The sequence below is a fragment of the Mandrillus leucophaeus genome, unplaced genomic scaffold, assembly GCF_000951045.1.
Source record: "Mandrillus leucophaeus isolate KB7577 unplaced genomic scaffold, Mleu.le_1.0 Scaffold570, whole genome shotgun sequence".
Classification (NCBI taxonomy): domain Eukaryota; kingdom Metazoa; phylum Chordata; class Mammalia; order Primates; family Cercopithecidae; genus Mandrillus; species Mandrillus leucophaeus.
In genome coordinates this window covers 372964-388426 of record NW_012106142.1, presented here as the reverse complement: position 1 = coordinate 388426, position 15463 = coordinate 372964, and the positions used below count along the sequence as shown (strand labels likewise).

At 37.0% G+C, this 15463-nt stretch overlaps 1 protein-coding gene across 1 annotated transcript in view; it reads right to left on the bottom strand.

The window, feature by feature from the left end:
* The window catches only part of SRP72 (signal recognition particle 72kDa), a 50853-nt gene that overhangs the window by 11456 nt on the left and 23934 nt on the right, over positions 1–15463 (bottom strand). The window contains 9 exon segments of the mRNA XM_011998436.1: positions 2026–2063; positions 5976–6113; positions 6899–6976; positions 7108–7211; positions 8055–8150; positions 9522–9586; positions 11123–11195; positions 12656–12784; positions 14247–14378. Of these exon segments, the coding sequence (XP_011853826.1) occupies positions 2026–2063; positions 5976–6113; positions 6899–6976; positions 7108–7211; positions 8055–8150; positions 9522–9586; positions 11123–11195; positions 12656–12784; positions 14247–14378 (853 nt within the window).

Here is a 15463-nt window from a genome sequence, read left to right as displayed (position 1 = left end):
ACTTTGGGAGGCCAAGGCGGGCAGATCACGAGGTCAGGAGATCGAGACCATCCTGGCTAACACAGTGAAACCCCGCCTCTACTAAAAATACAAAAAATTAGCTGGGCGTGGAGGCGGGCGCCTGAAGTCTCAGCTACTCGGGAGGCTGACGCAGGAGAATGGCGTGAACCTGGGAGGTGGAGCTTGCAGTGAGCTGAGATCGCCTGGGCGACAGAGCAAGAAGCTGTCTCAAAATAAATAAATAAATAAAGTGAAGTGCATCTATTAATCTGGAAAAATGTTCTTCACAATTCAGTCTAAAGTGAAGATTAAAACAAATTATATTATGTTCAACTTTCAGTACCTAATGATATATGTTTGATTCTATATATACATATATACACACACAAAAATGTTAATTGTCTTTGGGAGCATGTTTTTTTTGGGAGATGGGGACAGGGTCTCACTCTGTTGCCAGGATGGAGTGCAGTGGCGTGATCTCGACTCATTGCAACCTCGGCCTCCCATGTTCAGGCAATTCTCCTACCTCTGCCTCCTGAGTAGCTGGGATTACAGGCACGCATGAGTAATGCTCAGCTAATGTTTGTATTTTTAGTAGAGATGGGGTTTCACCATGTTGGCCAGGCTGGTCTGGAACTCCTGACCTCAAACGATCCACCTGCCTCGGCCTCCCAAAGTGCTGGGATTACAGGTGTGAGCCACCATGCCCAGCCACAAGCATGAATTCTGGGCAGGGAATTTTACACTCTTTATGCCATTCTATAATGATAGGTATCAACTACCTTTGTTTTTAGAATAAGCATATGTCACTTGTAAATTTTAAAAAATATTCATCTGGAAACTACAAAAATAGAAAACAAAGTAAAATTTTAGGTTATTACCACCTACAGCTATCAGCTGTTTCCTTGCAGTATTACTAATACACAAAACAAATATTAAATGTTTGCCAATTTTCAAGTACTGTGACAAACCAACAAGACTTCTAGTTAAAGACAGTGAAATGGATACAAACATTAGCTTGTGTACCTTCCTCAAACGCCACTAAAATGGTAATAAAACACATTAAAGGAAGAACAGAAGAAAAGATATTGTCAATAAAATTTTGGTAGCTGGAAAACAGATGGAGGAGTAATAATAAACTTAGCTAAGTCTTGGGAAACCCGTATCCTAAGATGGCAGAGAGCAAAATCAAGAAATAACCTGATTTATATAATAGATTCCTCAAAACCTCAGGAACTTGGGTGGCTCCAAGGATAACATCTGACCAGGTAAAACAAAGCACAGTAATGTCATCCAAGTTTTCCAGAGATTAAAGCCACACCCCAAGCCAATCAATGCACGTTATTTCCCTGGTTAATAATTCAAGGCTGGACACTGACCTACTTGGCCAAATCAGATTAATGAGAAATACTTGCCAAATCTGGAAAGGGCTTCTTTGTTGTGATGAATATAAATGACAAGTATGTGGCCCTGACTGTTTCCAGTATACATTGTATGACTCTAATGGGATTCTGTTTTGTGGACAGCAGAACAAAGAGATAGAAATACTGAGTCAACCAACCTTGATGCTAACATTCCTCTAGACTGCCAACTTTATAAACAGTAAATTTTCTTAAGCTAGTTTGATGGAATTTTGTAGTTATGTGTAGCAGAAACATCATAATGTGTAAGGGCTTACTTTTGTGCCAGGCACCACTCTAAGAACTTTACATGTAGTATCTGATTTAATACTACAAGATACATACTATCATATTCCATTCCACATATGAAAAACTCTGGCAGGTATATTAAATAGCCTGTCCACAGTCACAGAGTAAAAGAGGGAACAACAATTTGAATCTAGGCAAACTAGTAAATTGCAATCTTTAAAGTAATAGAATAAAATTAAATGTTAGCTATAGTCAAGATAAAAAGTTTTCAAAGATACAAGAGAGGGCAGTATATTTATGTCCAAATATTTCTATATGGGGCTAAAATCAAACATTTATCTTGTAGAAAATTTATAAAGATTTTTCAATGCCTTACCCTTCTTCTTCTTTTTCTTCTTTTTCAAATCTCCCTGTCTACAAAGAGAAAAAAAAATCATTACCATCTTTGTGATAAAATATTTATAAAGCATTAAGTAAGTGCTCTGTAAGAGTTAGTTGGGCACTTATCATAAACATGGTTTAAGACTTGGTATCAGCTCACCAAAGCTAACAAACTAGTTAAGATTTGATTCAGGTTAAAGTCCATTAAGCTTCAGATACTATAATTTTTGGAAGGTACTTTAGAAAACAGAGGTGACAATTCGAAAACAGATTGTTTACATTGAAAAATTTTTTTCAGTGGCACACATTAAGTCTATGTAAAAAGTAATTTGCACAAGCATGAATATCTACAATCCCTTGGTAAGTTACTCTATGTTTGGCAAGACTTTAGAGAATAAATTTTTTGCCAGAAGAACACGTGTAGGTCAGATACATGCAAAGAATTATCTCTGGAAGGAGATGCAAAACAGGTTACATTGGTTATGGCCCTGGGAGGGAGGTGGGTAGACACGGATGGAAGACTTTTAACTTACTCTTACACTTTTTTATCTTTCATATTTTAAACCTGTGAGTTTATTAATTTTTTAATGTAAGTAAAATATGTATTAAGTACATTGACCAAAAAAGGCACTAAAAAGGGCATACAAATTAACACTTCAAAATAACTGTCAAGGGCGGGGGGAGGGATAGCATTAGGAGATATACCTAATGTAAACGACGAGTTAATGGGTGCAGCACACCAACATGGCTCATGTATACATATGTAACAAACCTGCATGTTGTGCACACATACCCTAGAACTTAAAAGTATAATAAAAAATAATAATAATAATAATAATTGTCAAGCATTCTGAAAGTGGCTGGGAACAGTGGCTCACATCTGTAATCCCAGCACTTTGGGAGGCCAAGGCAGGTATCACCTGACGTCAGGAGTTCCCTGTCTCTACTAAAAATACAAAAATTAGCTGGATGTGGCAGTGCGTGCCTGTAATCTCAGCTACTCGGGAGGCTGAGGCAGGAGAATTACTTGAACCAAGGAGGCAGAGGTTGTAGTGAGCGAGACTGCACCACTGCACTCCAGCCTGGGTGACGGAGCAAGACTCTTATCTCAAAAAAAAGCATTCTGAAAGCTCTAGTGAACAGAGAAAAACATAAAAATACATCTCTCTATATATTCTTATGTGATATAACTCAAGAAATATGAAACAGTGAACTAAAGATGAGACAGCAACAATTCATTCTACAAGTCATTCAATTGTGAAAGTTCCCTCAGGATACCCCAAACAAGAAATGTAACATACTGTTATCTTACTTGAGTGTTTCATCTCTTACCCAGAGTGTGCAATAGTATTCTAAATTGTCTCCCTACAAATTATACTCCACAGCCATACTAAAATTTCCCAACGGTTCTCTGCTCTTTCTTATTTCTCTGCCTTAGCTCACCCTTTGCCTACCTCGTCCTCATCTTCCTCAGAGTCAACACAATCATCTTCTCCATGACGCCTTTCCTAACTTCCCACTGTCCTCAGGAAGAAGTGACTATTCCCTCCGGTGTACTCCTCTATGCCCTGTACAATCACAGCAGGTGCAATCTTTATTGCAATTATTGTTTAAATATATTTCCTTCTGCTAGACTCATGTTCCTTTTTTTTTTTTTAAGACGGAGTCTCACTCTGTCACCCAGGCTGAGTGCAGTGGTGCGATCTTGGCTCACTGCAACCTCCACCTCCTGGGTTCAAGTGATTCTCCTGCCTCAGCCTCCCAAGCAGCTGGGAGTACAGGCATGTGTCACTACGCCTGGCTAATTTTTGTATTTTTAGTAGAGATGGGGTTTCACCATGTTGTCCAGGCTGGTTTCGAACTCCTGACCTCAAGTAATCCACCTGCCTTGGCCTCCCAAAGTGCTGGGATTACAGGCATGAGCCACCACGTCAGGGCTCAAGTTCTTTTGAGAGCAAGTACCATGATTTATTTTCTGGTCAACACCTAGCGTAAACCTATCACATATTGTATTGTTAAAAGAAACTAAACCTTTACATCCAAAAGTTAGTATAACAAAATACTAACTTTTAGTAAGATAAAGAGCACTAATAATGCCTAATGAAAATACTATTTTTAAACTTAAAAGCTTAAAAATTCAATGTATATCTTAATGATTGTCTAAGAAAAAAGAGAAAGAAGTCAGGTGCGGTGGCTCACGCCTGTAATCCCAGCACTTTGGGAGGCTGAGGCGGGTGGATCACCTGAGGTCAGGAGTTCAAGACCAGCCTGACCGACATGGTGAAACCCTGTCTCTACTAAAAATACAAAAATTAGCCAGGCGTGGTGGCGGGTGCCTGTAATCCCAGCTACTCAGGAGGCTGAGGCAGGAGAATCGCTTGAACCCAGGAGGCAGAGGTTGCAGTGAGCTGAGATCGTACCATTGCACTCCAGCCTGGGCAAGACTGTCTCAAAAAAGAAAACAAACAAACAAACAACAACAACAACAAAAAGAAAGATTATTAAAAAAAAACTTTTAAAGATGGGGGTCTTTCTCTGTCACTCAGGCTGGGGTGCAGTGACGCAATCACTGCTCACTGGAGCCTCAAACTCCTGGGCTCAGGCGATCATCCCACCTCAGCCTCCTAGTAATGGGAACTAGAGTCAAATGCCACTATGCCAGGCTAAAGAAGGAACTGTGTGTTCTTAGTTGTTACCCAACCCTGTTTGGTGAAGAAAAAAAAAAATAGTAAACATACTTAATTGAAAATCCATTTAAGAACTCCAACTGAATTTATACTTGTAAGATGAAATGGAATTTGGAACAATGTAACCTCTTTGAGACTCCAATTCCTTATTAAAAGTTTTGGAAGTTATTATGAGAACGACAATGCTTTTTATGAAATGCAGAGTTTGTTAGGAAGAAATCAGTCACTGTTGCTGAGTTTTTTTTAAGTTAGGGAAAAATTTAGATTTCAAAAGGCATTCAAAAAAGGAGAAAGTAATAAAAACTTAGGAAAGTCACAAAGCTAAGGAAATGTTTTATCTTTTCCATGCTCTATTCATTCTGAGTCAAAAGTAAAATCTTAAAACATTTTACTGTAGGTCTCTATATTTTTAAGATGACAATGGAACAAACAAGAGTCAAAATCTGACTTCTTGTAAGTAAATGAAACCGACTAACCTTTTCTTCAAATCAGCAAAATAAATCATATACTAAATGATGTACTAAATATACAACAATAACTTATAGGTAAAAAAAGGCACATCCAGCCTATGGAGTGTTTAAAAAGGATGAAATATGTCCACATTTTAGTATGTGGAAAGATCTCTAAAACTCATTAAATAAAAGCAAGTTGGAAAACACTAAGTACAGTACAATTTTCCTTCTATAAAAAACAACTGGCTATAGTGCTCAGCACTTTGGGAGGCCGAGGTGGGTGGAACACTTGAGGTGAGGAGTTCAAGACCAACCTGGCCAACAGGGTAAAACCCTGTCTCTACTAAATATACAAAAATTAGCCTGTAGTCCCAGCTACTCAGGAGGCTGAGGCAGAATTGCTTGAACCTGGGAGGCAGAGGCTGCAGCGAGCCAAGATTGTGCCACTGTACTCCAGCCTGGGAGACAGCAAGACTCTGTCTCAACAAACAAACAAACAAACAAACAAATAAGAAACTAAATAACAAAAAATAAACTAATCTAAAGCAAATATTCGTAAACCACCTGTGTGTGTAAACACAAAGAAAAATTTCTGGAATAATAGATTAAATTAATACCAGAGGTTAATTTTGGGCTGAGGGAAAAGGGAAGGAAATAAGGACAAAGAGTTGGGCACAGTGAAAGAAATGGAAAAGAAACGAAGAGAACTAGAACTTTATTCATACAAAATTTCTATAAGAATATATTTTTTATTCTTTGTCTAATTTAAAATCAGCATTAGAGAATGTTACAACGAAAAATATTACCCTTGCTCCTTTGGTTGACTATCTCCAGTAACTTTTCCACCCTTCTTCCGAATGTACGTAGCACCAGGAGAATTTTCAAGAGCCTCAACATCTACTTTTAGAGACATACTATCTGACGATGGCAAGTGTTTACTAAGACTGTGATAGAACAGGAGTTCAGGAACATAATATACACAAACACACACATTTATATATATACGTTTGCCAATATATCTATTGACACTGGAAGACTGTCTTTTCTTGATGACCTTCAACAAAAGCAAAAAATGTTCCTAAATCTTCTATACAATAACAATTACAAGTCGTATCAATTATATAGTACACACAGTATTCTGAAAGGAGAACATGAGGAGTCATAATCTAATCCTCTATTCCTTAACTCAGTGATGTGGAGCAAGGTGGTGGCTTAATACAAACTCCATCCCAAAACAACTATCAAGTTTATATCTTGAGACTGCTTAGCATCCACCAACCCACCTCAGTTTTAGGAACACACTCTGATGAGAGTAGCACATATGATCCAAGCTCAATAAGGGCATCGAATTTGCATATCAAGTAACTACTTGAGATAAGCAAGTGACCTAAGTAGTTGAATCCGAAAATAAGATTTCAGAATCATGCAAAACTACCCACATAAAATACGCTTTTTCTTTTCCTTGCTGCTGAACTTGAACCTGGAGGAAAAGACGCTATACCTCTTTGACTTCATTTTTGCTTCTGGATGAAACTGAACCCTAAGTTGGATCTATTGCCGCATTTTTCATCACACTGATCAACAAATTGTCATTTTTTGGTTTTACTAGTTAAAAGGAGGATTTGTTAGTTGCAATTTACAATGGAAAAAGCTCCAGTCAAAACACAGATATTAGAAGAGATCTATTGTGCTACTGAGGAGCTGTAAGGAACAACAATCAAAAGGATACGCTTTGGCTTTCTCTGGATCTACAAGTGAGTAAGCAGAAATTAGCTGTGCCAGGGTGTGAATATCTTTCGGATTTTGTCTAAAAGAAGAAATAAGAAAATTACTGAACTGTTTATAAAACTGGAGAAAGTAATATAAACAAGTAACTCTCTCATATCAAGTAGCAGCAATAAATGTGTTATTTCTACAACTCCGTGTTTCAGAGCTTACTTCCATAGCTGTTGTAGGTCACTAATTGCCTCCTTCTTCCGCCCATATTTGAGTTTGAAGTTTGCAGCTTCTCTTATCAAGGACAAATGAGCAGGAGATTTAGGCTACAGTTTCAATAAAACGAAAAAAAAAAAGTTTCAAGCTAAATATCTAGCAAGTAAATGCAGTTATATTCATTAGACCTTTAAGAAATACACCGATGCATTAGATCCCTCATCTTAAGTTTCACTGAATGCCTGAAACAACAAAATCATCCACATATGTAGAGGAAAGCAGGTGAACAAATTATTAACTGTACAATCACCAACAGATAAATTTGGAAAACAACCTATATCTATTTGGTGTCTACAACTGGAAACATTCTCCTATAATAATCAAATCTTAAAGATATGCCACCATAGTTCTCAAACATTAATTTAATACTTTCCCAGAGCACTGATACCCTTCCACAGCTAACAGTACTAACAGTAGAAAATGCGACCTGCACAGCGTTATGTATAATTTTAAGTTGGATACTGCTTATGCAGAGATCCATACTGGAAATAATGATATTCCTACTAGAGACATGATAAACAACTATTCCATGTATTACTGTTGTACTAATTGCTACCACCCATGGGTTCTCTAGCTATTAAAGATGATCTCTTAAATATGCAATCATGTACTATTATTATTTCTTGAGATTACATAAACAAATACATGTACACATACAGCAAGGAGCTTGAATAAATATAAATGAGCTATTTTTCTATTTTGCAGCCATTGCTTATTTCTAATAACTTAATTGGGATCTGGTATACTGAAAAAAATGAATTTGATAATCTAAATAGTATTTCACTTTTAAAATAGTGACGTGTAATACTTCAGTTTGCCTGAATTTTTTCACTACTACCTCTTTATTTTTATGTAAAAACATGCCCTCATAACATTTTACTCCATTTGTTTACCTGATGGTTTTGATACCACTGGATAGCTAGTGCGAAGACCTCAATGGCACTATCAATATCTTCTTCATGGCTGTACATGGTAACTAATGCAGACACCTACACAGCCAAAGGTATAAATTAGTGAATCCTCCCTTCACTCCCAGAATACCATTTTTGAAAATAAAAAACACTGAAAAAATAGCGAATAAAGGCTCTCAGTTAGTACCTGATTTATCATGAAAGCTACTCCCTTTAGAGAACATAGTAACTTTACTTCTAGAAATACCATGAACAACCGTGTTTTCCAAATATGAAGGTAGTCATCTGTAAAATAAACCTTTCCTTTAAAGCAGTGCCAGTTCACAAATGGTTTGGTAACTACAGAGGTTGAGAATAAGCCCTTAGAAATGTTTATACAATAAGACACTGCTGGACATTTAAGTGTACGATCAGTGAGGCATACATAGAGTGGCTGAACTCTCATGATGAATCCCACGTGGCATGAGCTGCTTCAAGCCAGTCAAAAGAGTGCCTAGTGTCGCTTAGGGACAGGAAGGAGGCCTACACAGCTGGAGTGGAGGGGGAGGGGGATGATGAGCAGTAGGAGATGAGGATAGAAAGGAAACAAACAGCTGGATCTTTAAGAACAATCAGTAAAACTGACAAATCTCTGGTCAGGCTAATCAGAGGGAAAAAGAAAAAAAGACATGAATAACCAGTATCAGGAATGGGAGAGGTTCTATAGATATTAAAAGGATAATAAAGAAATACAATGAAGAACTTTTATGCCAATAAAGTCAGCAACTTAAATGAAATGGATACATTCCTTGAAAGGTAAAATAAGGCCACATATCAAATATCAGAAACATTTTAATTTCAGTCATATACTGTATTTGACTTTAAGGTAAAGTAATTATAGCACAATCCTTAAAATATGAATCTTCAAGGGAAAGCACTACCATATTTTTACATTTACTGAGTGCCAACTGCACAGAGGCCATGTTAGAGAATGCAAACATGAATAAAACAGCCCCTGTCCAAAAGATGCACTACGGAATTAGTTAATACTATGGAAAAGATGCTTTCACAGCTATATTAATGATTGAAACCTGCAATATTTGAATAATCAGAAAACTAAAAACTAAATTTGTTGGTCACTATTACAAAATTGTTCTAATTTAAAGAAATCACACCGATGAAAATGGTTTAGGCTAAGAAATTCCCTATACAGATCTGAGATTATTTGAGGTTGGCTTTCAGTGATACTGTAAGGCCTAAATAGTGCCTGGCACATTTAACTGAATAAGAAACCAATACCAGAGCAGAGAATGAAATTAAATTTACACCAGACAATCATTACTATTATAATTACTACTCCTACCTTAAAGTGAACACACATTACACATAAAAATAAAGTGAATACACATTAGACATATAAATAAATTATCAATTCAACTACTTTTCAATTTTGTAATGTTTTAAACTCACCATGCCTGGTTTATGCTTTAACTCCTCTATGCTTCTTAATATTAGACATGCTTTAGAAATATTACCTTAGGAGAATAAACAAAATCAGCATTACATAGAAAAACACATATTATGAAAAAAAATACAAGAAATTTTATTTCCTCCCACTACTTTTCCTTAGGAAAGCAACCATAAGTCATATTTTGTAACATCTCTAAACATGTAAGTTTTGGGCCTGGGGATGGTGAACTCTATTCATTTAGAGGCAAGGAAATTGAGCTCTAAAGAAATAATATACCTTGCTTAAGTTCACAAAGAAAGTTAATGGCAGAGCTGCTACCAGAAAAGTCTCTTAACTCCCAGTCTGTTGAGTTCTATTTCTTCTTTTTTGGGCTGTAACTTGAAAGTGGGGTCCTTCCCTAAAGGCCTTGAAATATGTTACTGTAGATATGAGTGTAATGGAAAATTTCCTACGGTGTTAAATTCTGATTTTGTACTCACTGCAAACCTCAATAACTCAAAATTTCTAGTCTTTAAATAGAAACAAAAAACCATGACAGACTGTCAGGAATTTCAAGATAATAAATCATCCTTGAAAAAATAAACTAAACATACGAGAAGGAAAGATCGAGGAAAGGGCAAAGAAGAGAAGACAGGGCTAAGAATAAGGAAAAAGAGACAAGGAAAGTAAAGAAATGTGAGAACTGGATAAGAGGGAGATCTGCAGTGTGTCTCAACCTTGTTTTCATTATTGCCCTACTAAGGACATTTTAAACATTTTTTCCCTAACTGCCAACTCCTCTCCTTCAACTCATAAAATTTTCATTTCAGCCATTGTAATATTTAAGATTTTTGTGACGAATTGTCACCCCCATCAAAAATCCACACTCTATACCAGAGCTGTTTGACAGAACCTTTTGTGATGATGTAAATGTCCTATATCTGTGCTGTCCAATATTGCAGCCACTAGTTGCACATCGCTACTAAACTTCTAAGATGTGGCTAGCATAATCAAAGAACTGAATTTTAAATTTAATTTAACTAATTTAAACTTAAAATAGCTACATGTGGCTAGTGACTACCAAACTGGGCAACACAGCTCTAGATATTCAAAGTTAGATCAAAACCACAGACAAAAACACTGGCAGTTTTAAGATTCAAACACATCAGTTCTTGTTAAATTCTATTACCTTTCCCCAAGCCCAAAGACATAGGTGGCAAAGTGTAAAACAAAGTAAGAATGAAGGGCCAAGCTAAGAAATTCTGAAAACTATGATGCAAAGTAGTCATACAAATATTACCAAGTGACAGACATAAGCATTTCTGCATGTGACATACTCAGGCAATTTGAGTAGTATGTATGGTCTTTTGGAACAGAGGAATTCTTTGTTTCAGAACTTTCAAGGCACAGATTGAGAATCATTCTAATAATTTAGGAATAATCTGTGAAAAGGGGCAATTACCTCACTACTAAATCTGTTGGAGATCATACAATCTAGCTGCATGTAATTATTATGCTTTACCATTACACAAAAAACTTAAAATCACATAGTTCACAACTGTAGAATCATTTCAACCATGTTTTCATTAAAATATTTTAACCACGATGAAAACCATAATACCTTGAGAAATTTTCAACTGTGCCATGGTCAGCTTAATTTCAGCCGCATTTTCTGGATGCTGATCTGAAAATTCCTAAATTTTTTTAGTTTGGGAAAAAAAAATCACATTTAATTTACACATCTAATTGTATACATTACAGTTATTTAACTCAGCTACGTAAGATTTTAAATTCAGTTTTAAAATATTAAACTTCTGGCTGCTGGTCAAAATCTTAACTTGGGAAAATTTTTATTCAACGCCCACTTTTTTTCTTAAAGGTATGCTCTAAAAGTACGTGTAATAATGTCAAGTTTTCTGTAAGTCACTAACAGAGAAATCCATCATCCCTCGGCCACGGGGTATTGCTTCCAGAACCATCCCGCATTCCAAAACCCAAGGATGCTCAAGTCCCTTATATAAAAGTACAGTATTTGAGTATAATCTACACACGTACTCCTATACATTTTAAATCATTGTTAGATTACTTATAATACCTAATATAATGCAAATACTATGTATATAGTTGTTATATTATCTAGGGAATAATGATTTTTAAAGTTTGTATATGTTGAGTACAGAGGCAATCATACATTTCCAACCCCAAAATGTGCTTTTTTATTTTTCTGAGGCGGAATCTTGCTCTGTCACCCAGGTTGGAGTGTAGTGGCGTGATCTCGGCTCACTGCAACCTCCGCCTGCCAGGTTCAAGTGATTCTCCTGCCTCAGCCTCCCAAGTAGCTGGGATTACAGGAATGTGCCACCATGCCCAGCTAATTTTTTGTATTTTTAGTAGAGATGGGGTTTCACCATGTTGGCAAGGCTGGTCTTGAACTCCTGACCTCAGACGATCGCCTGACTGGGCCTCCCAAAGTGGTGGGATTACAGACGTGAGCCACTACGCCAGGCGACCCCCACAAAGTTTTTAATCCATGGCCGGTTGAATTCTTGGATGCAAAACTCAAGGATACAAAGTGTCAACTGTAATAAAGATTACTAAATAGATTTTTTTTTTTTGCTGGGGGGAGAGAAGGGGTGGTATCTCTTCACTGAGTGTGCCTGCTAGGCAATTGTGTCTGTCCGGATGATCCTAATTGTACCTGTCCAACTTTCCAATGTAGTTTATATTCAAGAAATTTAAATATGCAATATAATAGCTGGTTTGGGCTGATAAAAACAAAGTCAGTATCTCCATAATTGAGGTTCTGGAGTGGAACTCAGTGGAGATCAGATAATTGCAAAAGAGGTTAAGCATGTTCTAGAATTATACATGCCTAAACAATCCTCTAACTCAGGTTATTGCCTGAAACAATCCCCTAACTCAGGTTAAATAGATCTCCAAACAAAACAGCATTCTTTAGCATTTATAACAAATATTTACATTATAGAAATTTATATAAAACAAAGCTGTTGACTAAAATGGCACTGAAATTTGTGTAGTGGTACATTTCTGATTAGTTTTCCCATTAACTTTACATGCTTGTAGGTTATTACAACACAATGAAAATGAAACAAGGCTGCAAATGCCTGACACCTCATTCAAGTAATTATTTTACCTGAAGCAGCTCTATTGCTTTTGTGTGCTGCTTTTCACGGCAGAGCTGGGCAGCTTGGATTAACACAGGTAAGAGATGCTCTGGACTCTGGGACTGTAAACTGGCAGATATTTTGCGGCATTGTTCAGCCTAGAAGATACCCAACCCCCACAACAAAAATAAACTGGTTAATGAAATTAAACACTAAATGACCAGAAAGAAAAGAAACATGGGAAAATTAGTTGAAACAAATATTAACCAAAGAACTGCCTAGGATAAGAGAATCAGTTTACAGTATCTATTCTCAATTTTTTCTTGTAAGAAAATGATTTCTATTTATTGAATTTAATCTATGAACTCTAAAAGCCTTTAGTAAAGGAGAAATTCTAAACATTCACTTGGATGCCTAAATTCTAGAACTGTTTAAAAAAATCAAACACATCAAGTATAAGCATTTGCTTCAAAAACAAAATGCATATGTATTGTTTGTTAAATTATTAAGAATAACTTGACTCAGTTCTAAATAATAGAAACACTACTGCGTCTCGGCTGGGCACGGTGGCTCACACCTATAATCCCAGGACTTTGGGAGGCTGAGGCAGGCAGATCACGAGGTCAGGATACCAAGACCATCCTGGCTAACATGGTGAAACCCTGTCTCTACTAAAAATACAAGAAAATTAGCTGGACGTGGTCATGGGCACCTGTAGTCCCAGCTACTAGGGAGGCTGAGGCAGGAGAATGGCGTGCTCCCAGGAGGCGGAGCTTGCAATGAACCGAGATTGTGCCACTGCCCTCCAGCCTGGGCAACAGAGCGAAACTCAGTCTCCACACAAAAAAAAAAAAACAAAAAACAAAAAAAAAATTACTGCCCCTCTCTCTCCCACTAAAACTTCTGCTCTAAAAGAGTATAAAATTAGAATTAGAATGCTTACTGGAGTTAGACTTGACCTCCTTAACATTTATAACTTGATGTGATTATACACAGCAAATATGAAAGATGGGTCTTAAATCTATAATCATGGCCAGCATCTTTGATGATTTTATCTTAATTCAGATTAGAAATAAGGTAATGAGAAAGTTATCTCATTTAAAGGTGTGAATACTGTTTTCTTCCCCTTAAAAGGTGTCAACCCTACACACCCTTATAAGAAATTGGGCAAATTACTTGCTTAATAAATAAAATCTATGACATATAACATTCTTTCTTTTTATTAGAGACAGTCTCTCTCTGTCGCCCAGGCTGGAGTGAAATGGCACAATCTCAGCTCGCTGTAAACAATTCTTGTGCCTCAGGCTCCAGAGTAGCTGGGACTACAGGCATGCACCACCATGTAGAGACAGGGTTTCGCCATGTTGCTTAGGCTGTTCTTGAACTCTTGAGCTCAAGCAATCCGCCCACTTCAGCCTCCCAAAGTGCTAGGATTACAGGCGTGAGCCATTGTGCCCGGCCAATAATACATATAATATTTTGAGGAAGGAAAAAAATATATTTATGAGTCGATGACAAAATACAAACAAAAACTATAAACAGATTAGACTAATATCCCTATTACTCCTCATACACCATATTACAAAAGGTTTAGCCATGACACCAAAGGTAATTACCCACCTGGTTTGTGTACATAGCAAGTAAAGCTTTGTTAAATTCTATAGCTTGTAGTTGTTTCTTGGAAAGTTTAAACTCTACTCCTTCTGCATTGGTTAATTTCACTTTCTTCTTGGAGTCAAAGACATTTTGGTCCTAACAAAAAAATTTATCCACCATTAACAGAATCTCAGATTTCAACTTATTCCTTTTTTAATTAACTTTATACAAATACAGCAGGAGAGCTTGAATCTATCTACCTGACTGGGGTGCCTAAGCTAATAAGATGCATATAAAGTTATCTTGGTTCACAGAAGTAAACAAAATCTCTGCAGTTCAAATCTACTTGTATACACAGTTATCCCAGAATCTACGCCCACTCCTTTTAGAGCCTTCTCAAAGGAGGCTTCCTAGGTATAAAAAGGTTTAACAAGTGCACTGCTTTAAAGAAATGGAGAACAAGATTTGTTTTATTTTTCCACTATTAATTGCTTGTTTTGAGCTTTCTGAAGGAAAAAAGGGACAGCACAAATTGCAGTGTATTAGGACTACAAAAATACCTAATTTGACAATTCCTACAAGCTATGCCCTCTAGAATTTAGATGATAAATAAAAAGTAACTCACTTCTCTTCAAAATACAGGCATATCTTGGAGATATTTCGGGTTTGGTTCCAGACCACCGCGATAAAGCAAATATTACAATAGAAGGAGTCACAAATTTTTTGGTTTCCCAGTGCATATAAAAGTTATGTTTACACTATATTGTAGTCTATTAAGTGTGCAACAGCATTATGTCTGAAAACAAGTACATACCTTTTTTTTTTTTTTGAGACGGAGTCTCACTCTGTCACCCAGGTTGGAGTGCAGTGGTGTGGTCTCAGTTCACTGCTAGTTCTGCCTCCCGGGTTCACGCCACTCTCCTGCCTCAGCCTCCCAAGCAGCTGGGACTACAGACGCCCGTCACCACACCTGGCTAATTTGTTGTATTTTTAGTAGAGACAGGGTTTCACCTGTTAGCCAGGATGGTCTTGATCTCCTGACCTCGTGATCCACCCACCTTGGCCTCCCAAAGTGCTGGGATTACAGGCGTGAGCCACCGTGCCCGGCCCAGTACATACCTTTATTTAAAAACACTTCAATGCTAAAAAATACTGATACAGAGATATGAAATGGACACATGCTGCTAAAAAAAAAGATACCAACATCGCCAGGCAAAGTGGCTCACGCCTGTAATCCCAGC